This window comes from Molossus molossus, unplaced genomic scaffold (assembly GCF_014108415.1).
Source record: "Molossus molossus isolate mMolMol1 unplaced genomic scaffold, mMolMol1.p scaffold_m16_p_12, whole genome shotgun sequence".
Classification (NCBI taxonomy): Eukaryota; Metazoa; Chordata; class Mammalia; order Chiroptera; family Molossidae; genus Molossus; species Molossus molossus.
Window position 1 is genome coordinate 77579679 of NW_023425347.1, and position 26777 is coordinate 77606455.

A 26777-nucleotide genomic window follows, 5' to 3' on the forward strand; every position below is an offset into this window, starting at 1 on the left:
GGGAAGCTGGGGCCACGGAGAAATGGCGGGAGCGTCCCAGTTGGAATTCGGATACCTAACTGTGGTCCTTTCTGTTGCGGTGGTGGCTGCCATGCGAAGCCGACCAACGCAAGCCGGACTGAGGATACTCTGGATTGGTGTGGGGGTTCGACGCCCTTCCCATGAGCCTGGAGCCGGGACTGACGCCCGGAGTCCCCGCGGACGACCGATGCGGTGCGCACTTCCTCGCGCGGGACGAACTTACTGTCCCGCTACGTCTCCCAGTGCCCCGCCCCTCCCGCTCGCCAATTGGAAGCTCGAGCTCAGCCCCCACGCCCCCTAAACCAACCAGACGCGCCAGAGAGACGCGAAACCGGTATCTCCTCCTTCCTCCGGAAAGCGGAAGCGGAAGTGACGTTCGGGGAAGGTGGGGGCAATCATGGTGCCGCTGGGGAGGGGAGAAGCTGCCGCTGCCGCCGTTGCCGGGAGCCGCGGAGGTAAAAGGCGAAACTAGACGCGGCCTGGGCTGGGGACTTCCCTGGGGGCGCGGAACTTAGGCTCCCTCCTGAAGCATTTCCCAGTAGAGACCCCGGTCTGGTCACCATAGGGACCGCACCCCTTCTCCGTTTCCATGGGGATGGGTATCCAGCCCCCTCCCCTGTTTCCATGGAGACCCGGACCCTGCCCCTCTTCTCCAGGCTTGGAGCCCCCCAGCCTGTCTTCAGATTTTTCCGTGTAGCCCGAGCTGGGAGCTATCCCAGACAGGTTCCTTTCCCAGCCTCCTCTCAGGGGTGCTCTGTTTGTACTCCTCGTTTACCATCCTCAAACCTCCTGGTCGTGTTTGTTTCGGACAGTTGGTCTCCGCTTTGCCGCCAGTGGTGCCTGGGCAGCTCGCTGGGGCCCTAGGTACTTTTCTCTCTCCTCTCAGATGTAGTGAAATGTGTATGTGCCGAGTTGCGTAAGCCAGAGCATGGGGTCGGGCGGGTTCTTCCCGAATCCGATCCCTTGGCCTGTCTCTTTGCCGCCCCACTACGTAAAAGGTTTACTTTCTAATTAAGAGCAGAAGAGAAAGATAAAGTACAAATGCAGACTGAAAACTGAAAGTGAAGTGATTATTTTTAAATTCACTGTTCTGCCTGCCAAACTCACATTTGTAGAACCTCTGTGTTTACAGGTACATGAAGAATCACCATTCCAAAACAGGAAAGCTTCAAATTTGGTGTTTTTCCCAAGAGACCATATCTTCCCAAAAGAATATATCTTCACATCGTTCAGTCATTTAGCTGACATTTCCTGAACTCCTAGTGTCAGTGTACTGTGCTTTGGACAGTATAAGACTCATCATTCCTTTACTGCAGGGAGCACACTGTACAAACGTAGCTTCTGCTGGATACCAGATTGTTTTAGGAGATAAACAGATAAAATGATTTTCAGTAGAGGTGCCTGATTAGGGATCAGCCCCTCTACCCAGACGCTGAAACATCTGTTCTAGGAAGGAGGGAATGAATTCACACTTGTTTCCTCTACTGTTGCTTTAATGTACTTTTACTCCACATAACACCTTTGAGAGAACAGGAATTACCAGTCCCACCTTGCACATAAGAAAAATGAGGCACAGAAAAGTTCCCCAAGTAGTAACTGGTAAAAATGGAAATCATAGGTAGGTGACCCTGCCTCCAAAACTCTGCTCCTTCCACCATAGACTGCACTGCCTCATGGTTTGATTTAGGGGTATATTTGAATGAGGTTTCCTTACTTTTAAGATTTATAGCAACTCAGACTTGAAGCAGTTTGCTCTTTTATCCCCTTTAGGTATGTTGACCAACCTTCAAACAGTTTGGCAGTAAGGCACTTTTGGAAGGTCTCGTGAACTGCTAGTTACTGCTTCAATTTTTTGAAAAGGCATTGCTTTTAAAATGACTTGATGGTTTCAAAGTAGAACTTTAAACATTATTCCCAGGGAAGATGATTTTTCATTTACTCTGACCTGCTCTTGAAATGAGAGGAAAGAAGAGCCCGTGGTTGTTGAGAAGGTTCTGAGGTCCTGTGTAGTATGTCTCTAACTCTAGCTTTGTTCTACTGCAGACAGGTCATTACCTTTCCATTTCTCACAATTGGGCTGAGCACAATTGAACCATGGGGGAACACAGTCCAGACAACAACATCATCTACTTTGAGGCAGAGGAAGATGAGCTGACCCCCGATGACAGGATGCTCAGGTTTGTGGATAAGAACGGACTGGTGCCTTCCTCATCTGGAACTGTTTATGATAGGACAACTGTTCTTATTGAGCAGGACCCTGGCACTTTGGAGGATGAAGATGATGATGGACAGTGTGGAGAACCCTTGCCTTTTCTAGTAGGGGGTGAAGAGGGCTTTCATCTAATTGATCATGAAGCAATGTCCCAGGGTTATGTGCAGCACATTATATCACCAGATCAGATTCATTTAACAATAAACCCTGGTTCCACGCCCATGCCAAGAAATATCGAAGGTGCAACCCTCACTCTGCAGTCGGAATGTCCAGAAACGAAACGTAAAGAAGTAAGTAAAGCAGTGGGTGAGGGCTCATTTTGGCTTTGTCCTTACACAACCCTTGTTGGCCATTTTCACTGGGGACATAAAGGAGTCCCTGGAATTAGGCCCTGCAGTGGCTTTGCTCCTCAGTACATATGCTTTGTGTTTTGTTATGACTTGCTTTCTGGAATTTCTGGTTTATAAGGCTACATTGAAATTTGGGAAAACTCAATTATAATTTTTCAAATTTTCCTCCCTAAATCGTAACTAAAATAGAAATGTCACTGAAGTAAATCTCTATTTTTGATGCTGAAATTACTATAGTTCTGGCTTACTTCTGGGTTGTATATAAATGATTTGTTTTGGAGATGAGTATCTGCTGGAATATGTTTTTTAGTGAATGTTTAATGAATAAGAAAGGCTAACTTTCATAAGAAATTCAGGCAAGAGACACTAAATGAGAGCAGATTATCTAAAATAAGTTTTCATGCTTATATTTAGCTAATGTAAGGTAATGCATGGCACAGTGCTTTGGAACTTGTAAAACATTGTACTCTATTGGTGATTATTATCAGAATAAAAGATGTGGTTTAAAGGTAGAGATGTACATTATCCAGGAATTAATCAAAGGTCAATTAGAAAAAATAGATCACTGGTGGTCACAGTACCAGGGACTAAATGTAAAATGTTATCAAATAGACATAGGGTAAATTATTTGGCAAAATAAGTTTTCTCTTTTCTTATAATTAAAGACTTGAAACTGGGGGATTTTATTATTTAGGACATGTGGCTTTTCCTTTGCTAGCCTTAGGATCTCAGAGCTGGAAGGAACCCAGGTGAGACCACCTTGTCCTACCTCCCTACCCCATACAGGAATCGCTCTGTAGCGACTCTGACATCAGTTCATCTGGTCTCTGCTCAAACACTTCCAGAATGAGGAGAGCACAGTGTTTCACAGCTCAGTCTAATAGATTTTTTGGCCAGCTCTGATTGTTAGAAAGCTTTTACTTGTATAGAGCCAAATCTGCCTTCCTGCAGTTGCTGCCTGCTCTTTCTAGTTCTGCCTTCCTGAACAACACAAGTTAAACCTTCCTCTCACAGGACAGCCTGTCTGATATTTAAAGAGCATAGGTTTCTCTTCATCGTCACCTTTACAGGCTAAACATCTCCATTTATTTAAATATCGCTCTTATGATATTTTCCCTTTGTTTTTCATCAGCCTTTTGATTATATAAATTCCAGTTTTCTAAATTTCTCTTAAAATTCATAATTGAGCACAGTCTCACAAGTATAAGTCAACTAGCACTGAATACTGTGTGACTCTTATCTCTTATTCTGGACACTGTACTACAATTACTATATAGTTTGTATTTTATTAGCAGCAACATTATACTCTCAGCTTGTGCTTGAAAACCTCCAAAATAGTGATTCTTAATGGGGCCAATTCTGTCCCTAGGAGACATTTGGCAATGTTCTAGAGACATTTTTGGTTTTCACATGGGGGAAGTGCTATTGGAATCTAGTGGATAGAGGCCAAAGATCCTGTTAAACATTCTACATGCACAGGACAACCCCCTACAACAAAGAATTATGTGGCCCAAAATGTTATTTGGCTATGTTAAAAAAAAACTTTATTTACAAAATGGGCAGTGGGATAGATTTGGCCTACTGGCTGTAGTGTGCCTTCCCCTGAACTAGAACATAGGAAGTAGTAGAAGATAAAGATGGAACGATAGCCCTGGGTGGTTTGGCTCGGCGGTTTGAGGATGAGCCCGTGGACCAAAGAGTCGCAGGTTCGATTTTGGTCAAGGGCACATACCTTGGTTGCGGTTCATCCCCAGCCCTGGTCGTGCTGTGCAGAGACATCTGGTTGATGTGTCTCTCTCACATTGATGTTTCTCTTGCGCTCTCTCTTCCTCCCTTCATTCTTCCCTCCCATTCTATCTGAAGATAAATGGAAAAATATCCTCAGGTGAGGATTAAAAAAAATGATGGAAAGGTAGTAAAGATCCAGACAGGGAAGGCAGTGACAGCATGCTAAGGGGTTTGGACTATATTCTGGAACTAGAGGGAAACCACTGAAGGTGTCTGAGCCAAGGAGTAATGTGGTTAGAGTAGCATTTTAGGAGGATTGCTCTGGTGGCAATGGTAGTTTGATGGCCCAGTTAGGAGATAGCTGTAGTTTCGGTTTGGGGTTCCATTTGAGTCTGATGAAGGACAGTGGCCTTGTGTGTGGGAAAAGCCAGAGCTTTTCTTGAAGTATATGAGAACTTGATATGATATTAGAGTGTGAAGAATGAGCCATGAATTGGGTATGATTCAAAGGATTCATTCAATTTTCCAAGTCTGTTGAGTTTCTTCTGTCTTAGCACAGGGGCCACACAGATGATTGACAGAACTTCAAGTTTAGGTAGCGAGCTAAGTGGTTAGAGTTAACTGTGATAGGTACTTTTTATTTATTTATTTTCAATTTTTATTAATTTAGTTTTGTTACAGATGTTTCTCCTTTCCCTCCCTAGACACCCTCCTCCCCATCCCACCCCTGCACTCCCCAGCATTGTTGTCTATGTCCGTTGGTTACACATACATGCATGTAAGTTCTTTGGTTTATCTCATCCAACCCCCCCCCCCAGGTTCGTCAGTCTGAACCATATTCCTTTCTATGTCTTCAGGTCTATCAGTTAATTTTGTTCATTATATTCCACAAATAAGTGAGATCATGTGGTATTTGTCTTTCTCTGATTGGCTTATTTCACTTAGCATAATACTGTCCAGGTCCCTCCATGTTGTCTCAAAGGATAAGAGATCTCTCTTTCTTAACAGCTGCATAGTGTTCCATTGTGTATATGTACCACAGCTTTTTACCCACTCGTCTACTGATGGACACTTGGGCTGTTTCCAGATCTTAGCAATTGTAAATAATGCTGATATGAACATAGGGGTAGATATATTCTTTCTGATAGGTGTTTCAGGCTTCTTAGGCTATATTCCTAGAAGTGGGATCACTGGGTCAAATGGCAGATCAATTTTTAATTTTTTGAGGAAACACCATAATGTTTTCCAGATAGGTACTTTATTTATTTATTTATTTATTTATGTATATCTCTATATATATCTATATATGTATGTGTATATAGATGTATATATATACATATACATATATATTTTTTACTTTATTTTTATTAATTTATTTTTGTTACAGATAGTTCCCCCTTTTCCCCCATTGACACCCTCTTCCCAATCTCCTCCCCCTAGTTTAGTTGTCTATGTCCATTGGTTACGCATACATGCATATAAGTTCTGTGGTCTAACTCTTCCCTCCCCCCACTCCTTTCTCCTGAGGTTTGTTAGTCTCTACCCCACATCCATGCTTCTGGGTCCATTCTGTTCATCAGTTTGTTTTGTTCATTATATTCCACAAATAAGTGAGATCATGTTATACTTGTCTTTCTCTGATTGGCCTATTTCACTTAGCATAATACTCTCCAGGTCCCTCCATGTTGTCTCAAATGATAAGAGATCTTTCTTACAGCTGCACAGTATTCCATCGTGTATATGTACCACAGCTTTTTTATCCATTTATCTATTGATGGACACTTGGGTTGTTTCCAGATCTTAGCAATTGTAAATAGTGCTGCTATGAATGTAGGGGTATTTTTTACTTTTTTGATTTTTAGAGAGAGTGGAAGGGAGAGGGAGAGAGAGATAGAAACATCGATGAGACAGAACATCGATCGGTCGCCTCCTGCATGTCCCCCACTGGGGATCAGGCCCACAACCTGGGCATGTACCCTGACTGGGAATCGATCCGGCTACCTCTTGGTGCATGGGTCGACGCTCAACCACTGAGCCACACTGGCTGGGCTGTGAGAGGTACTTTAACAGAGGTATATTCATAGTGCTGTGTGCATGCTGAGGAGAGAGCACCTGACTCTGCTGGCCCCCTCACCCTCCAGGAATGGCAATTCCATAACACAAATCAAGAAGACAAGAAGAGGAGAAAGTTTGGTGGGGAAATTGATGAAGTGGTTGGAGTACACTGAATGCACAGCCCTTGGAGAAACGTAAAGTGAACAAGTTGAGTAGCTCATTGGAAATGTGAATCTGAAGTCAGGGAAATGGCTTGGGATTAGAATTGTGGATCTGTGAAGGGGCAATAGTTCAAACTGTGAGAAGTTTACTCAAGGGAGAAGTAAGAGTTGACCTGAGAATTTGATGATTAGAAAGAGAAAGAGGAACATAGATCACATAAAGAGATGGGTGGAATGCAGTGTTGTTGAAGCTGAGGGAAGAGAGTTTCAAGAAGTGTGAATCTTTGTGTGACTCTGCAGAGGGATTGAGGGCCCACAAGAAGGCATCAGTTCTGCTATCTGTGCAGTTGATCACATCATGACAAGACTTTTCAGTAGAGCGCTGTGGACTGAAGCCAGGTTCTGAGTGATGGAAAAGTGAGTGGGTGGTAAGGAAATGGGGGGCAGGAAGTGTCACTTTTTTTTCTTTTTTTAAAAATACGGTATTTGGAGGAGGAAGAGTGTTAAGGCAGTAATAACAAGGGGAGTGAATAATTTATAGCACAGAAAATTTGACATAGCTTAGGGCTGATTGATGTTAATGATTACTAGTGAAAGTGTTTCAAGAGCAGATATTAGGGAAATTAAGTTAAATCAGCACAGAGGTTTGTTTATTACAGGGTTTCTTGGAGCTTTTGATATGCTGGTAACTAAAAAGGAAGGAAAGGCAGAATTCTTCGAATGTTTTGAACTTGGGAAACTATTTTTCAGTCTCATTTCCAGGGTCAGTGTTTTGTGGGACCCATTTTGGGATGTGCTGATCTAGGCAGAAGAGGATGTGGTTGGGAGGCAACAATTAAGCAATCAGTGACACGAGCTGTCACTTTCCCACTTTGTACTACTTGCAAGCCTGGTTTACTGTTCATGTCTCGGGCCATTGATAATCGTGTTGAGTAGGACAAAGTCAAAGGTACTGTGAGCACCTTGTTCTACTGTGAATTTAGCTCACTGGATGTGCCTCTCACCACTTTTATCCATTTTATCCATGAGACTTCCATGGAAGAGTCTATAAACTGTTTTTGAGATCAATAGGTGTTGCATTGGTTGGGGATTGACAGAGAAGTAGCAGTGGCTTTTAGTCTTTTAACATCTTGCTAAATGACTAGGCATTCGGGAGACTTGCCTTCCTGAGGCATCATCTTACTTTTAATTGACTGAAGAGGCCAGTGTTTATAACTGCTTGATAACACACTTTGATTCTTTACTTCTCCTCCCCTCTTTTTTTAAACTTAGTCTTTTTCTTCCTCTCCCATGCCCAGGTGTTACTCTTGAGAAACCAAATCATTTGAAAACTTGTTAGTTTCTTGGCTTCTTTAGCAGCTTATTTTCTGAGTCAGATTTTAGTCTGAATTTCCTGTTTACTCCTGATTGTTCCATTGTTTTCTGTAGTGTATAGTTGGCTTACCTATTACAGTCATGTGCTACATAGCAGTGTTTCTGTCTGGATGGAGCTGTCAACAACAGATCCATATACAACAGTGGCTCCATAAGATTATAATGGAGCTGTGAGGTATTGTAGAATTGTACATCTGAAACCTGTATAATTTTATTAACCAATGTCACCCCGTTAAATTAAAAAACAACAACATTATAATGGAGCTGAAAAATTTCTATCATATAGTTATGTCCTAGCCATGGTAATGTCATAGCCGTGATAACGTCCTAGCACAATGCATTACATGTTTGTGGTGTTACTGGAGTAGACAGACCTGCACAGTCACTTGTAGAAAAGTATAGCACATGCAGTGATGTACAGTACCTAGTCTTTGCTAATGAAAATACATGGTATGGCACTTATGTATTTACTTACACTATACTTTTTATCGTTATATCAGAGTGTGCTCCTCTACTAAAAAAAAAGTTTGCTGTCATATAGTATGCTGCGTTAGGCCAGCAGCCGCCTCACACATCTCGTGTTTACTGTGTATCTTGATTGCATCACTTTGTCCTGTGCTTGGTTTAACCTCACGTTGATTTGTACAGTAACGTGCTGCATAGGCTTGTAGCCCAGGAGTAATAGTCTATACCATTTAGCCTAGCTGTGCAGTAGGCTAGACCATCTGGATTTGTGTAAGTGCACTCTATGATGTTTGCCAACAAAAAATCACCAAAGGACGCATTTCTTAGAATGCATTCCCGTCATTAAGCGGCACATGACGGTACTTCATTGTTTTTCCCTCATGCTTGCCTTGTGCAAAAATAAACCAGCCAGAACCTTGCTACGGATACGGTCTTTTCCTTCCACAGGGACACTGGTCATTCTGACTCTAATTTTATGTATCTTATTCTCTTGCTATTTTACTATGCCTATCTGTTAATTTGGTAGCTTTGAAAAATTTCCAACCAAAATATTGTTATTCTGCTCAAGATCAACATTTGTCATAAGAGTTGCTCCTTTAATGTCTGTCTACTTCAGGTTAAATTGTTTCTTCTGTGATTTGCACAGGGATAATTTAGTCCTTGATTCTCTCTCTGTTTTGGTGTATACTATGTGGCCTTGGGCAGATTGCTATTATCACTTTTGTAAAATTGAAATAAAACATCTTACTGCATTTTGTGAAGATGAAATGAGATCTACTCATATATAAATACACAACACTCTAAGCATAAAACATTTAGCATAGTATCTGGTGCATCGTGGTTGTTCAGTGAATGTTACTTCTCTTTCTGGTAGGCCCACGTGGTTCTTGAAGGAGGTAGCGAGGTCACCTCCAGTTTAAGAAGAGTTTACAATGGTCTTTGTTAGGAACTCTTAGGGAAGCATATTCTCCTTAAAACAAAGTTATAAATTGTGGTAAGGTTCCATAACAGCCTACAGAAGTCCCGGTAACTCCTAATTAGCTGAACAGTCATATTAATACCACTGCGGAATGCGAACCTCCATTTATAACCATATTTTTTAATGAGGACAGATGTGTAGTCCTACTGCAGGGGTTCTACGAACACCAGCCCTTGCCGCAGGTAATCCTCTGCTCCCCCACGTGGCTCCCTTTGACTTCCTTAGCACCAGGCCACTGAAAATTACTCCATGGTGGACAGTTGGGGCACCAGGCAAAGCTGAGCCTCTTTGAGCTAAAGAATGAGGTCTCTTCCTATTATTCTGGCAGTAGCCAAGGAAGAGGGCATGATAGCATCTGTGAGTGCCTGCTAGTCACTGTGTCAGGGGCTTTAATATAGTTTTGTATTTAATTTTGGTAACAACCTTATAAAATAAGTACAGTTGACCCTCATTTTACTGATGAAAAAGCTGAGACTTAGAAACATACCATTAGCAAGTGATAGAACTAAGATTTGAATGGAGGGCTTTCTGGATGCCAAAGCCTATGCTTTTCTAGCATCACGCACTGTTTTTGCAAAGACGGAGAGAATGGACACTGAGACCCATTAGCTGTGAAAAGGGCTGAGAAATGAGGGGCAGTAGGATGCCATTAGTTTAAGGGTGAAAGGTTGGGGAGTGAGAACAGCTGTATGAATTTAGCTCTGGTGGTGGACAGTGGGAGGCCTGGCGAAGAAACGAGGTCAGTTCGCAGCTCTTCCTTCTCCTTCAAACTCTGGTTGCACATTCTGAGTGGAAGGAATGAGATCAGCGCCAGCATAGGAACAGAGTTGGTACCAGGGAGAGGGAAGGGGAGGTCCCTAGTGATGGGGAGGAAAGGGCAGCTCCTACAGACACAATATCCCGGCCAATCATTTATTTGTAAGAATGTTCATATGCTAGGTGCTCAGAATCAGAGACCCCCATTTCTCAGTATTGGGCTGTTAATGTGTGTGGAGTCTAATTCTCTCAGACTCATTTCTTTTTCCTCCAGAAACCCAGCCTTTTTCGTTTTCTGAATTTTTTAAGCGTTTGTCTCCAGAGTTCCAGAGTTTAATTTTTTCATTTTTGCTTACTTCATTCCCTTTTCCTTTTCTGATTCTGTTGACTTAAGGCAATCATAATCATCTTTGTTGAATCTTTCTGTTTTAGAACATTTTGTAGAGCAACATCAGTTCTCTTAAAGCTCATGCTTCCTGCCCATCACTAGCATTAGACTCCATCCTCAGTGAGCCTGACCTGTGCTCTCCAAATTCCTTTACTTAGCAGTCGACAGCTCTTTTGAGATGACATAGGAAAATTAAAGAGATGCAGTTTGCAAGCTCTTTTGGAGAAATACATTTTATTATCTGTTGGAATCTTCATTGCCATTATGTTCATATTATATATACTCTAATTATCTTGATAGAAAATTAATTATGAGTCACCTCTCTCTGAAATTGTTTGAATTTAGCTTGGGCATCGACTCCTTTGCGAAGCTTTGTTGGTCATCCCTAAGTGTAAGTAAATTTTTTTTTTTTTTTATAGTTCTCTCTATTCTAACATCCATTTATCAGCAAAAGCTTGTGTACCATCTTGCTCTTGTGTATCAGTTTGATTCTCCTCTTCATCTTGACATCCTTGAGAAGAGGGGCTATTTTTTCTGTATTCCTAGCACCTGGGACAGTGTAATCACTGGGACGTAATTTTTTGAATGCATGTGTGCATGATAACCTTAATTGTATTTAAATGTACCATATGTTGCAATACCTCCTCTGTGTAACCAGGAAAGCTTACATGGTTTTTTGCAACTTCCTGTTCTAATCCAGTTTGAGGAGGTTTCGTTTTTCCTTTTTGTGAAATCTGGTGCTGTTTAAAACGATTCTGAAAGACAGAATAGTGACTTCCATTTACTGGCTCCCTCCAAATGGGGTGAGAGATTACTTGTTTATTCAGCATATTATGAGGGAGCAGGCATTTGCTTTGACAGTCAGCCATCTTTCTCACCTTTATTTTTATTTTTTAAAATATGTTTTTATCAATTTTTTAGAGAGGTAGGAAGAAGAGAGAGAGAGACAGAAACATTGATAGGCTGCCTCCTACTTGTCCCCTACTGGGGATTGAGTCTGAAACCCAGGCATGTGTCCTCACTGGGAATCAAACCTGTGACCTCTCAGTCCATGGGATGATGCTCAGTCCACTGAGCCACACTGGCTGGGCATCTCCCACATTCATTCATTCATTCATTCATTCATTGTTCTGTCCTCACCCAAGGACATTTTTGCATTTATCTTCAGATAGAGTGAGAGGGTGAGGGAGGAAGAGAGAGGGAGAGAGAGAGAAACATCGATGTGAGAGAGACACATTGACTGGCTGCCACCCGCACAACCACAACCTGGGCCAGGTACAAACTGCAACCGAAGTACATGCCCTTACCGGGAACCGAACCCAGAACTCTCTGGTCTGCGGGCGATGCTCTAACCGCTGAGCAAAACTGACCAGGGCTATTTATTTATTTTTTTAAATAGTCACCTGAGAACACGTTTCCATTTATTTTTAGACAGAGAGGGAGGGAGAGAGAGAAACATCAATGTGAGAGAGACACATTGATTGGTTGCCTCCCACACAACCCCAACCAGAGCTGGGACCGAACCACAACCAGGGTATGTGCCCTTGACTGGAGTCAAACCCGAGACTCTTTGGTCCACAGGCCGACGCTCTTAACTGCTGAGCCAAACTGGCCAAGGCATCATCTCCCACCTTTAAATGCAAATATCTTCTTAGTCTCTTGTCCCCTCATAACTCTCCTCTCTCTCTTCTCAACTAAGTTCTTTTTTTTCTTTTCTTTTAAGTATTTATTTTCTCACATACTTTTATGTAGTGCCCATGGTTGAAAACAAGTGTGAACATAGGACAATAGAGTATGCTTGGTACAATTTTATGAGAACATAGAAAGGAGCTCCAGAAATGAACATCTGGAAGTGGTGGCCCAGCATTTAATCTAACTTTAGAAATACTTATGGCCCACCCTAGACAGGTGGCTCAGTTGGTTGGAGTGTTGTCCCACACACCAAAAGGTTGTGGGTTCAGTTCCTGGTCAGGGCATGTACCCAGTTTGCAGGTTCAATCCTTGGTAGGGACGCATATGGGAGGCAACTGATCTATGTTTCTCTCTTACATCGATGTTTCTCTCTCTTACTCTCTCCCTTGTCTCTCTAAAAATCAATATAAAACATATCCTCGGCTCTGGCTCTATTGGTTGGAGCATCATCTCATGCACCCAAGGGTCATGGATTTGATTACCTATCACAGCACATACCTAGGTTGGGGGTTCAGCTCCCGGTTAGGGCACGTATGGGAGGCAGCTGGTTAATGTTGCTCTCTCACATTCATGTTTCTCCCCCCACCCCCACCCCCTCCTCTTACTCCAAAATCAATAAATATACCCTCAGGTGAGGATTAAACAAAAGCCAGAAATTATGCATATACCTGGTTAATGTAGGAAAAATATAGGGTGGAGTTTTTCCATCCTAGATGATTTTTTTTTTTATCCTCACCTAAGGGCATTTTTGCATTTATCTTCAGATAGAGTGAGAGGGAGAGGGGGGGAAGAGAGAGAAACATTGATGTGAGAGCGACACATTAACTGATTGCTACCCACATAACCCCAACCAGGGCCAGGGACAAACTGCAACCGAGGTATGTGCCCTTAGCGGGAACCAAACCTGAGACTCTCTGGTTTGGAGGCCGACGCTCTAACCACTGAGCCAAACCAGCCAGGGTCATCCTAGATGTTTAACTATTTCATAGGATAAGTTTTAAAAAATAATGTCTTTTCCCTGGCTGGTTTGGCTCAGCGGTTAGAGTGTTGGCCCATGGACCAAAGAGTCACAGGTTCGATTCCAGCCAATGGCATGTACTTCGGTTGCGGTTTGTCCCCGGCCCTGGTCAGGGTCGTGTGGGAGGCAACCAGTCTATGTGTCTCTCTCACATCAGATGTTTCTCTCTCTCTCTCCCTCCCTCCCTTCCTCTCTCCCTCCCTTCCTCCCTTTCTCTCACTCTATCTGAAGATAAATGGAAAAATATCCTCGGTGAGAATTTAAAAAAAAATTCTTAAAAAAAAAGTAATGTCGCCCTGGCCGGTTTGGCTCCGTGGTTGGAGCATTGGCCTGCAGACTAGAGAGTCCCGGTTTGGTTCCCGCTAGGGGCAAGTACCAAAAAAAAAAAAAAAAAAAGTATTGTCTTTGATTTTGAATGTATGTTAGAATAGTGATTTCATTTGTTAAAATGTCAGGGTAATGTCTGTTGCCTGATAGAAGACAATACTGGGAGCTGGATTATTTAATTTCTCCCCAAATTATATTGAGTTTCTGATTTATCTATGTGTTAGTTACCCAGTGAAAAATTTCTTTTAAATTCATGGTAGGTATTATCCTGCCACCTGTTTGCTGCTTCTACTACTTTCATTTAGTAGTAGTAAGATGGGGAATGCAGACCAATTTAAATTTTTACTTGGAATTTTAACTTAATTACAGTGAAAACACACTGGTCTATAAGGAGCACTGGATATAGGGAGGCCGTAGTGGGTAAGTTTGTAGATAAGAACATGGGTTTGTGAGCTTATCATTACCTGGATTTGAATTCCAAGGCTGCCATTTCTTAGCTGTGTGAACTACAGAATTCCTTGAGCCCTGTTACTTCATCTAGTAAGCATTGCTTCACCTTTAGGACCCAACACTTAGGTCTATTACTAAGCATTTTCTGATTCCTCCAGGTTAAATTTCTCATTCTTCCAGCTTTCTGTCTGTCTCTTCAAAAATTCAGGAGGTTGCATTCTCCATGGCCTTGATCTTCTGGTGACAAGGGGTGACTGCCTTCTCCAGTGGATGTGTGTTCAACACTTTAAATAGATATAATTACATTTGTTAATTATTCCTTAATAAAGCTGGGGGGTGGGAAAGATTGGGTATAGGTTCTCCAGTTCAGCATTTAGATGCTTCGGTTACAGCTGGCCACTTTAGGGATTGATTAGCCCATCTGGATCTTTTATTTTGGACCTCTGATTTAGGTATAAACATTTTTAAGGCTGTGAAAGAGGTGGTTTTTGTCTTTATGTTCCTATTGCCGAGCATATAATTGACACATAGAAAGCCTTTAATAAGTACTCACAGAATTGAATGGAGTAAAACCTTTCTTAACCCCAGAGGATTTTGACCTTTTCTACCTTTGTCTTAGTCATTACTTTAATTAGATCATGGTATTTATCTTCTGTCTTATTTTTTTTTTAGCATAGAACATCATGGTTGAAGGACATGATCAACTTGTACTGAAGACAGAGAAAGACAAAATGGGCTTCAAGTATAGCAGGATTGATTAAAATTAGGTAGGGATGCTTTTCCTAGTTATAACATTCATTAGGAATGGATTATCACGAGATGATGTTGCATCTTTTATTATTAAAATCTTCCACACAATGAGCATGTACTTTGAAGACAGAGGGAAGAGCAGAATTAAATTCCTTAGGAGTTGGTGCAGTGCACCAGTGAATGATCAGAATGTCTTGTAAAATGTTGACAACTAATACATAGTGTAAAAATATATTAACTTTAAGACATTATAGGCTTAGACAGAATTTGAGAACAAATATAATCAGGTACCACAACTTTGGCAAAAAAATGTAGAATTTGTCATTCTATAATTTGCTCCTTTACCAAAAGTAGCTGTCTCAGCTGAGTTTATTGAAAGAGAAGTTATATTCACTGTCTCCAGCTCTTGCTTTTCTCTGACTTCTCAACCCATTACATTCTGCTTTCTATTCCTACCTTCCAGTGAAGCTAGTCTTACTGGGGCAGTTGTGACTTTATGAGCTGTCTGAATCCAAGACAACTCGTTGCTGTTCTCCTTGGAACTGTTCCTTTGTCACTTGTAGTCCTTGTTACTACTTTTTTCAGAATCAAGTCCTGCGGTTTTATTCTCTTCATTCGTTCAGTCGTTTATTCCTTCATTCAACAAATATGAATCGAGTGCTACAAGACTAGGCCCTGAGGCTGTGGCAGTGACCAAGACAAACGTGACAGACATAGTCTTTGTTCTGATGGAACCTGTAGTCCAAATGGAGAGCAGCCATTCATTTATTTAGCTCAAGAAATATTTATTTGGTGCCTTCTGTTTTTTAGCCACTGCTGTGCCTATCAACTAAATAGATAATGATGTAAATTGTTTAATCATGTAATTATTTAATCTTAATGGTTTTATGTGCTTTAAAGAAATAGAGGAGGTCGTGAGAACCTATAATAAGAATACCTATTCTAGTTTGCATGGCAGTAGGAGTCAGTCAGGAAAGAGTTGAGGAAGGAACATTTATTTGAAACTTGAATTAGCCAAGTAAAAACCCTGATGAGAATAGGGATTGGAAGGGCAGGAAGGCAGGGAGGGGTAGTTAATTATTGATTGCACTGTTATCTATAAAGTTATCAGCTGCTGTAGAATCTTAAGAATGAAATTCTACTCCCATCATTCATCATTGTCATAAGCTCTGTGACTGAAACATGCAGACTCCTTTATTATAGCACTCACAGCCCTGGTTCTCCTTCCTGGGCAGTGATTATTTTGAAATCTCTATCTGGCAACACCAAAGAGATTTTTAGCCTTGATGGGAAATCAGGATGTATGTTTGAGAGGATAATTAACAATGTAAGCTAAGTGTCCAGTGAGTGGTATAGTTAAATACTTGATTTGGGGAAGAGCACTGTCACTTTGATGTGGAGTGACTGTGGTAGGCCTTGGAGGTAGGTAGTAAAGCTTGAATTAAAGAGAGACTCAGAAAAACAAAGAGGAAAGGAACCAGGCATTTCCAGTAGAGAAAAAGGAGAAAGCAAAGGCAGGCAAGTGGAAATTCAGCGTTGCATTCAGTGTACTGTTGCCTAAGGCCTAGACAGTGCCTACTGTTGTACTGGAGTAATGTGATAGAAGACAGAAGAGGGCCTGGGAAGGACCTTGAATATCAGGCTAAGGAATTGGGACTTTATCATTTGAGCAGAGCGATGGCATATGTAGAACAGTTTTAGGATACGTCTGGCAATGAATGGGTGGCTTCAACACTGGGCACTGAGCTCGGCCAGTATGGCTCACTGGTTGAACGTCAACTCATTCATCAACAGGTCGCCAGTTGGATTCCCGGTCAGGGTACATGCCCAGGTTGTGAGCCCGATCCCCAATGCGGGGCATGCAGGAGGCGGCCAGTCAATGTTCTCTCTCATTGATGTTTCTATCTCTCTCTCTCTAAAATCAATAAAAAAAAAAAAAAAAGAAAACCCCTTAAACTAGGCACTGAGTCATGAGGATGCCTAGACTACTGGGCCAATAATTCAGCCCAACAGATAGATGTTTATGGAGCACTTCCTGTGTGGCAGTGGGATGAGTCAGGAGTGAATGAGTGACAGAACACTTGCTGGAGGAACCCAGAGACTTGTACAAGACCATGTTGGAGGTTGGAGAGATGAAAGAGTGGGAAGGAAAATGGTAGGAGTCAGGGCCCCTCCTTTCCCCACCTGCACTGGTTTCAGGGTTTGGCAAACTGTGGCCCACAGGCCAGAACCATCCAGATGCCTATTTTTGTATAATGGTTTTTACATTTTGAAATGAGTTTGTTTGTTTTTTGTTTTTTATCCTCACCCGAGGACATTTTTCCATTTTTTGTTCAGAGAGCGGGAGGGAGAGAGAGAGAGAAACATCGACGTGAAGGGACACATCGAGTGGCTGCCACCCGCTCGACCAACCAGGGCCGGGGACAAACTGCAACCGAGGTACGTGCCCTTAGGGGAAACCGAACCCGGGTCTCTCTGAACCGCAGGCCGACGCTCCAACCGCTGAGCCAAACCGGCCAGGGCGAAATGAGTTTTTTAATAACAAAATAAGAACAGTATTTCGTGATATATGAAAATGATATGAAATTCAAATTTCATTGTCCCTAAATAGTTTTTTTGGAGCACATCCTTGTTTGCCTTTTTATGTATTGCCCATGGCTACTTTCGCAGAGAGCTGCAGAGTTGAGTGGTAACAGACAGCATGGCCCACAGAGCCTGAAATACTGAGTGTCTGGCTCTTGATAGAAACCTGTCCTCCCTTGAGCCACACCCATGCTTATCTCACTCTGTTCTCTCACTCTCTCTTCCTACCTGAAGCTTTCCCTCTGCCCAGGCTTTAAATAGCCTTCTCTTCTTTATGTTCCTCCCTAGATCCTCAGCTTCTCTCTCCTCCAGGACCTTTCTCCCAAATATGCTCAAGACGTAGCCTACCTAAAAACCAAAACAAACACACTTTTGCTGCTGCTGTCCATCTCGAGTCTCTGCCCACTTCACCTTTCATTTAGTTACCTTCACCCAGACTTCTGACCCCAGCAGTCCATTAAAACTAGTCTTGCTGAGTCATTAGTGAGTTCCTAGCTGCTGGATGCAGTAGTTTCCCCAGTCCTTATCTTCCTTTTTGCTGACATTTAACATTTTGATCATTCTCTTTTCCTAGGGACCCTTTTTCTCTTGGCTTCTGTGACAACGTTCTCCTTTGCTTCTCTTCCTATTTCCCCAGCCCTTCCTCGCATTTATCCATCAATGGCTTCTTTTCTTTTACCAGTACCTTAAACACAGATGACTTACACAGGTCTAGCCTTTGTCCTTTTATAAGAGTTGTTATTTTATTGAGTACCTACTTTATGGCAGTTACCGTATTTAAATGCTTTGCACAGACTATTCCTAATTCTTATGACAACCCTAGACTCCTGCCACATGTTGGCTTCTTAGCTCCCAGTCTGTGTGTCTGACCTGGCTGTTAGACAGTTCCACCTGGAAGTCCTGGCAGCACCGCAGACCCAACTCACTCTCTCCCTCGATCCAACCCCTAGTTGGTAGTGTGACCATCTCTTACGTCATAAATCTTGGGGGTTGATCTCAACTCTGCCTCTCCCTGGCCCCTTCGACTCCTCAGCACCCAGTTGTCGTTATAGTCCGTCATTTCTCCCCCTTTAATTTCTCTGGAATTCATCTCTCTTATTGTCTGTCCACTGTTACTTCCCTAGTTCAGATTCTTTTCATCTCTCTCCTGGACTATTGTCCCTCTTCTCTTAATCTATCCCTTCTTCTACTCCAGTCCGTCCTCCACAAGGATACCAGAATGATCTCTCCTAAACCCCAGATCTGAGTGTGTTGCTGTCTTGGTTAAAACCTGTTGATGGCTCCCCATTGTCCTGTTTCTCTACTCCATAGCTTAACCAAGGAGGCTTCGCCTTCTAGTGTCTTCTCCTTCCAGTCTGTCAGACACTGCAAATGCCTTGTGGCTCACTGTACCAACAAACCCATTCACATTTCCATGCAGCTCCCCAGGTGCCGGTTTCTTCTTTCTGCAATGGCCTTCTTCCCCGTTTGAGGAATATCTTTTCACTTTGTCTCTAAAAAATGGACTTCTCTCTTCGTTCAGAGAGAGTGCCAGGGTCTCTGGGCTTCACTGATCTCCAGGCTTTCCGAGAGGGGATGGGTTTTCCTTTTTTATGCTCCCAAGCACCTTGGGCGTGTATCTGTTGTCAGGCTCAGCACACCTGCCTTCTTAAATTGGCATTCCTTAAAAGCAGAGATTTTGGTCTTCTTTATGTTTTTTATCTGTGGTATCAACCTTGTCGCCTGGGACATAGTAGTTCAGTGACTGTTGAATGAGTAACAGTAGTGTGGTTAGAGTATGAACTGAGGCTTTGGAGGAAGGTTAGGACTAAAGGATGAAGATGTTTGCTAAAGCTGAAGAGTAGACAATACTAGCACACTGATGTGTATAGCATCAGATAATTTACAGAGTATTTTCACAGATGTTTTGTCGTCTTTCCTTCCACTCAAAAGCACTGTGAGACGGTCAGGGCAGGCATTAACATTCGCATTTTAGAAATAAAGAACGTGGAACTCAGAAATGAAGACATGCTCAGAGTCTTGAACATAAGTGTCAGGGTTCAGTCTTCTCCCACCAAATCTAATGCTGCTTCCTCTGCACCACTATAGAGATGGGAAGGTTTGGGAGATGAGAGAGAAGTTTTGGAATGAACCTACATTTAGAGGTTAAAGCAAAGGAGTGGCTCAGAGAAGGTAAAGAGAGCCCCAAGGAATTACTGTGTGGTGAGGAACATGATTTCAGAAGGAGAGGGCATCATCCATAAGATATTTTTGCAAATAATGAAGGAAAGTGGGGAAGGATGAAAGAGTTTGACCACCAGGAAATTCAAGAGAATAATTTCATACAGTGAAGCCAGCTTGCCAAGTGGCAAGGAATACATGGGCATTGAGGGCAAGGGAGGCACAGTGAAAACTATCCTTTCAAGTAGTTGGGTAGTAAAAGGAAACCCAGAGGCTGGCAGTTTGAGAAATGTCAGACTCTAAGAAATTCATGATGCATTATTTTCATTTTGTTGACTTGAAAATCTTCAGTGGAAACTATGCTAGTATATACCTGCTCATATATACATGACTGAGTGTATACCTTTTAGGATGGTTTAGACTCAATTTAACATTGGTCAGTTCCAATCAAGATATAGTGCCATAGGGCAGGATGTTTGACTTAAAATTAAGTCAAATGTTATTTTAATTTAGTTAACTGTAAGAGTGTATGCCCAGCTTTAGAGGATGGATGTATACTAAAGTCTGCAAACACCCTTCTTGTATTCATTTAGAATAGTCACCTACCTACTAGCTTATCTGTTCCTAATTCCTCATTATTTTTTGTCCAGGTGTGATTTGATCAATGGGAAGATATCCCCATCGTGTAGTTAGAGGCTGTTTTCAGTGTTTTTGTATCATCCATATTCCCTGGGAACCAAGCTTGGGGGTAGTTCGAGCCTGGGCAGCTCTTTTGTCCTGTTGCTGAGGTGTCCTCTGTCTCCCAGGTGAAGCGGTACCAGTGCACCTTTGAGGGCTGTCCCCGCACCTACAGCACAGCAGGCAACCTGCGCACCCACCAGAAGACTCACCGAGGAGAGTACACCTTTGTCTGTAATCAGGAGGGCTGTGGCAAGGCCTTCCTCACCTCCTACAGCCTCAGGATCCATGTGCGAGTGCACACGAAGGAGAAGCCATTTGAGTGCGACGTGCAGGGCTGTGAGAAGGCGTTCAACACGCTGTACAGGTCAGCCGTCCTCTCCCTGCGCCACCAGCCTCGGACCCCAGCCTGTCACCGTGGCAGAGCTCCCTCCTGCACAGTACAGGTGTCTTCTCAGGGCTTTAAAGAGCGCAGCTGTGCTCAACTGTGTAGAATTCATTAGAGGAGCCTGTTACTTAAAGATTGACATATATCGGATTGGTTGAAAATGGAGTACATTTGTGTTTAGATTTTGTTTCTCCTGGAGTGATGTCCTGGCCTGGGGATTTGAGTATTCGGCCTAGAGTACTATCTCCCCTCAGCTCAGAACCTTGGTACAAAGGCTTCTGTCATTTTCTTTTTTTTCATTCCTCACCCGAGGATATTTTTCATTTTATCATCAGATAGAGTGGAAGGGAGGGAGGGAGAGAGAGACAGAGAGAGAGAGAGAAACATCGATGTGACAGAGCCACATCAACTGTTTGCCTCCCACATGGCCCTGGTCATGTCGGGACAAACCGCAACCGAGGTACGTGCCCTTGATCAGAATCGAACCCGCGACTCATTGATCCGCGGGCCTATGCTCTAACCACTGAGAAAACTGGCCATGGCACCTTCTGTCATTTTCTTTCCTATCTCACTTTGAAGATTACTTTCTTTCTAGCCTGAGAAATGAGTAGTCCACTCATTAGCCATTTCTCTTTTCTGCCATTGGTATCAGGTGCCTCATTAGTCTTCCACATTGGGTGTGAAATAACAAACATAACGAGAGCTAACACATTTGAGGCACTCACTGTGTGCTAGGCACTGTTCTGGGGGCTAATCCTCACAGTGCTAGTAAGTAAATGGGAGCCCAGAGAGGTAATTGGCCAGGGTCTCCCGTCCAATAGGAGGTGGGACCAGGATTTGAGTCCCAGGCTCGAGTCATGCTCACCAATACTGTATACTTCTCTGTGAGCAAACATTTTGGAACTAATATGTATGACAATAGAAGTCTTATGCACTTAATCCTTTTTAAATACTTTAAAATCATTTTAAATTTTATCAAGGTTATATATTCTCAGTGTTACAGAGTAGATAGTTCTATAAGGTTTGTCACAAAAGATGTACCTCCTCATTTCTCCCCCTTCACGTACATCCACTTTCCACTCTTAGCTTAAAATTTATATTTACTTCTATGATTTTAAGTATTAGGCTTATATTGCTTCTTTTTGCTTTTTTCCATTTTAGGATAATGACTTCCCACTACGGAAGTTAAGGATTAACTCAGTTCCCCCATCTCCATCACACTTGGCACCCTTCCCCAAAGCCCATTCTCCCAATGTAATTATTTTATTTCCAGTATATATTACTTTTTGTTAAGTCAGTATTCAGTATTTACTTAGCCATAAATAAAATTACTTTCTTCTCTCATAAAAGAGTGTACTTGCCGTAGGCTTATGCACTTGATCCTGAAGCCTGTTGAGCAGACGTGGGGAGGCTCTGTAATACATCATGACACAGGGACTTTGGGGTGTGTTACAGGCTGAAAGCACATCAGAGGCTTCACACAGGGAAAACGTTTAACTGTGAATCTGAAGGCTGCAGCAAGTACTTCACCACACTCAGTGATCTGAGGAAGCACATTCGAACCCATACAGGAGAAAAGCCATTTCGGTAGGTCTTACTGTTTTCTATTTGTCACTGACCAGTAGCGGCTGGTATCTTGCTGTACTCTACAATTTTTCAAAATGGAAAGAAAATTCCCTTCACTAGTTTTCTGGCAGTGTACGCTCTCCCCAGGACAGCCATGACCAGTTCCTGCAGATTGGAGGGGAGGTGATGGATTCCAAGGGCAGCCTCACTCTGGATGATGGCTTCCTGCCTCATTTTCCCTTTTATTTTGAAGAAGCATTTGTTGAAACTCACTTATGTGGTAGGTATTTTTATCAGTGCTAGAGAAATCCTAAGACACAGTTTCTCCTCTTGAGAAATTTAGTCTGGTGGAAAAGAACCACAAGTGACCAGACAGTGTCGGAGACTGAGATCCCCAGAGTGTTTTGAGCACAGGGCCAGGGATACCTACCTAAGAGCCTGGCAAGAGTAGGAGGAGACAAGAGGGGAAAGGAGGGGTGGGAATACTTAGGCCAGTGGTGCAATTATTTTATTTTGTTACTTGTCCAGTTGTTTCTTTTCTTTTTTTTTTTTTTATCCTCACCCGAGGATATTTTTCCATTTTTTGTACAGATAGAGTGGGAGGGAGAGAGAGGAAGGGAGAGAGAGAGAAACATCGACGTGAAGGGACACATCGAGTGGCTGCCATCCGCACGACCAACCAAGGCCGGGGACAAACTGCAACCGAAGTACGTGCCCTTAGCGGGAACTGAACCTGGGTCTCTCCGGACCGCAGGCCGATGCTCTAACCGCTGAGCCAAACTGGCCAGGGCCAGTTGTTTCTTTATAATGTCTCATGTGTAAACACAAACAGATAGGAGCACCCATTTATATTTCAACTTATGTATCTATATACATACATATTTAATAGATATAAGTATAAATGTTTAAGCTTAAAGGAAGGACTTGTATCATCTACTCTCTTCTGTGTTCATAGCATGTAGAATTGTTCTGGGCATTCAGTAGGGATTCAAAAACAACTTAGGGATGATTACGTGACTTATTAAAAACAGTTTTTTTTCTTTATTGATTCTAGAGAGAGAGGAAGGGAGAGGGAGAGATAGAAACATTGATGAGAGAGAACATCCATTGGCTGCCATCTGCATGCCCCCCACTGGGGATCGGGCCCACAACCTGGGCATGTGTCCTGACTGGGAATCGAACCAGTGACCTTTTGGTGCATGGGTCAGTGCTCAACCACTGAGCCACACCGGCCAGGCTGATTATGTGACTTTTTAGTGAGATAATCAGTTTGTAAGGATTCTCCCTAAGTATAATACAGATGTATTACTGAAAATTGCCCATAAACAATGTTTTTGAATTCTTTCAGGAGAGATTACTGTTATATTCATGGCATTAAATGTGCTACCTTTCCCTCCTTGAATCTCTCATCTTCTCATTAGGATATCAGGAAATTGGAAAGTTTTTAGGGACAGTCACTTCTTTTTTTTTTTTTTTTTTTTTTATCCTCACCCGAGGACATTCCTCCATTTTTTGTACAGATAGAGTGGGAGGGAGAGAGAGGAAGGGAGAGAGAGAGAAACATCGACGTGAAGGGACACATCGAGTGGCTGCCACCCGCACGACCAACCAGGGCCGGGGACAAACTGCAACCGAAGTACGTGCCCTTAGCGGGAACCGAACCCGGGTCTCTCCGGACCGCAGGCGGACGCTCTAACCGCTGAGCCAAACCGGCCAGGGCGGGACAGTCACTTCTTTTTTTTTTTTTTTTTTTTTATCCTCACCCGAGGACATTTTTCCATTTTTTGTACAGATAGAGTGGGAGGGAGAGAGAGAGAAACATCGATGTGAAGGGACACATCAAGTGGCTGCCACCCGCACGACCAACCAGGGCCGGGGACAAACTGCAACCGAAGTACGTGCCCTTAGCGGGAACCGAACCCGGGTTTCTCTGGACCGCAGGCCGACGCTCTAACCGCTGAGCCAAACCGGCCAGGGCGGGACAGTCACTTCTTAAACACCAATGAAATGTAATTGTATTTTTAAATTACAGATGCACTTGAGTCATGGCCCCTCTAAAGCAAGAGTAGTTAGATTCTAGTTGGTTACTCCAGATGCTGAGACCCTCATGTTACTTTATCCCCCTTAGGGCTATTGAGGAGACTCTGATTTCTATTTAGTTATATGTATTTTTGTGATAGTAATACTGCTAACTTTTCTTGAATATTAGCTGGGACTTGAGATGCAATGATTATATATAATTGGAAAGTAAAATGCTTTAAAGAAGCTTTCTGTTTAAAGAAATAAAATATTTTGGCTTACAGGAAAATGCCTTCATTCATATAAACCGTAATTGAGTGCCTGCTGTGTGCGAGAACTGCAGCACCTGTAAAGAACTACATGGACCCTGCCCTCAAAGAGTTTTACGGTCTAGGCGAACAGATAACAACTGTATACAATGGAGATAAAACGCGATTAGAAATCACAGGTGCCATAAAAAAAAGCTAAATGCCATAGGAGTTCTGAGGAGGGAAAGATTACTTCGAGCTTTGGTTATCAGGAAAGGAAAGGAAGAAGTAATCTTGCATAAACTGAAGATTATAGATTAGTCATTCAGCCAACAGTGTTCCAGCTGATTTTGTTCTAGTGTTGTATTTCAGGCTCCATGCCCCTGCGAGCCTCTGCTCCCACTGTTGGTGTTTCTAATACTGCACTGGCGGTCGATTTTCCAGTGGGCTCTCACTGTCAATAGAATTCTGTTAAGTAATTGGCAAGAAGGCTTTTATTGTCCATGCTGCCAACATGTGCCTCATCTGTAGGACAAGAAATACTTATCCTGGGCCATCAGCTTCCTCTGATCTCAGATTTGTCCCTTACTTTTTCAGGGACTTGTCGTTACTCCCATGTCTAAATCCAGTTTCATAGACGTGACCTTGGTGTTCTGAACATTTGTTTTAGATTGAGTTTGTATTTACAAGAGGTGTTGAAGATAAAGGCTTATTAGCTAATGACTGGTGTTTCTTTTTGCTTAAACCACTTATTTAGGTGTGATCATGATGGCTGTGGAAAAGCATTTGCAGCAAGCCACCACCTTAAAACTCACGTCCGTACACATACTGGTGAGTTTGAGTTCATTTTTATTTTTTATTTTGATCTTCCTTGAGCCAAGAAGTTCCCGCATTTCTGCTGAGACCTGCAGAGCTCTGCAGAGGGAGGGAGCCCAGTCAGCTCAGCCTCCACTTGCCATGTTTGACACTCTTGCAGAGGTGAAAGGATCTGAAAGCTGGACTCAGGAATCCAACTTCAGAAATGAAAGCAAAGGAGAAACATCTGTAACAAAAATAAATTAATTTAAAAATAAATTTAAAAAAAGATTCTGATACAGCGTTGGTAATATCTTCTGGGTGTAATAAAAAATATTCAGATAAAAAAGAAAGAAAGAAGGAAATGAAAGCAGTACAAATATACTCAAAAAAGAACCTGGGGAAAAAACTGATCTTTTCTTTCAACTTCCTGGGAGCAGGGCATTTTCAGAGTTTTGCTCTATATTGTTTTAGGACTGAGCTGGTTAATGTATGATTTATCCAATTTATAATAACTCTTAGCTTGAACTCTCATAAGAACACTTTTCTCTTTTAGGGAATAGTAGGTGTTTTAATTCAGTCAAATAACTTCATGATAAAATTAACACTACTTGTTATTTTTGCAGGTGAACGACCCTTTTTCTGCCCCAGTAACGGCTGTGAGAAAACATTCAGCACTCAGTACAGTCTCAAAAGTCACATGAAAGGTCACGATAACAAAGGACACTTATACAATGCACTTCCAACTCACAATGGATCAGAGGTGTGCAGTGTTTTGTTTCTGACTTCGATCTGGGCACCATAGAACAGCAACCATTGTTTGTATATCACAAAAATGGTCAAAACATCTTTTCTGTGTATCTGTTAGTGAGAGAGAAAAAATCAGGGCCACAATCTATGTCTTGGGGATGGGTGGTAGAAGCCAGAAATTTCACCAGACTCCCTGTACTTCTGCCCTTGATTCAGCTCCACCTCTTTCCATCAGGTATGGTGGAAGAGGTTTTGAAACCAGAGGTCTCAGAATGGCTTCCAAAGGGCCAGCCAGATGCTCTGAAAGGGTGTTATTTCCCCATGCATATCTACAAGATGGTATATCTGTACTTGAGTTTGGAACATGAATTAATGCTTTGCTTTACACATCTATTAATCTATCATTGGAGAACCAGGAACAGTCTGGGTTGTCCTTTGCCCTTTTGAATTATCTTCAGACCAAAAGGTTTGAGAGCCACTAGTTTAAGGCACTGAACCACAGAACAAGCCTCTGCAAAGTTTTAGGCAGTTTTGTCTAGTCTTTGACAAGCTCTTCCACCATATTTCCCTCTCCTACAGCTCATTCCAGAGAGGTCCTGGGATAAATGTACTGTTGTTACTTCTAATGTATCTGGTACTTACCATACATATTTTAAACCTAGGGAGTGAGTACTGTTATAATCTTACTACTTCGTAGTTAAAGAAAACTAAAACACACTAACTCCCTTTCGAATGATGAGGTTCTTCAAGTACGTAATATGATTTTGATTTGGGGAGAGACAGCATACTTTAATTCTGTAGTTTGAAATTTTTAAATAGCAAAGGATCCCTTTGAAAAGACTCTCCCCTGTGTTTTATTAGTAA

General features: G+C 42.4%; 1 protein-coding gene across 2 annotated transcripts in view; it reads left to right on the forward strand.

Moving 5' to 3' along the window:
- Positions 1–401: 401 nt before the first annotated feature.
- Positions 402–26777, forward strand: part of MTF1 (metal regulatory transcription factor 1) — a 46572-nt gene continuing 20196 nt past the window's right edge. The window contains exons 1-6 of one of the 2 annotated variants that reach the window (XM_036255319.1): positions 402–476; positions 2065–2523; positions 20276–20514; positions 21991–22122; positions 25126–25199; positions 25790–25926. In XM_036255319.1, coding sequence (XP_036111212.1) covers positions 2116–2523; positions 20276–20514; positions 21991–22122; positions 25126–25199; positions 25790–25926 — 990 coding nt within the window. In that variant the 5' untranslated portion in view covers positions 402–476; positions 2065–2115. Of the gene's footprint in view, positions 477–2064; positions 2524–20275; positions 20515–21990; positions 22123–25125; positions 25200–25789; positions 25927–26777 lie in introns of those variants that run through there. The other variant, XM_036255320.1, reaches the window with a different exon arrangement.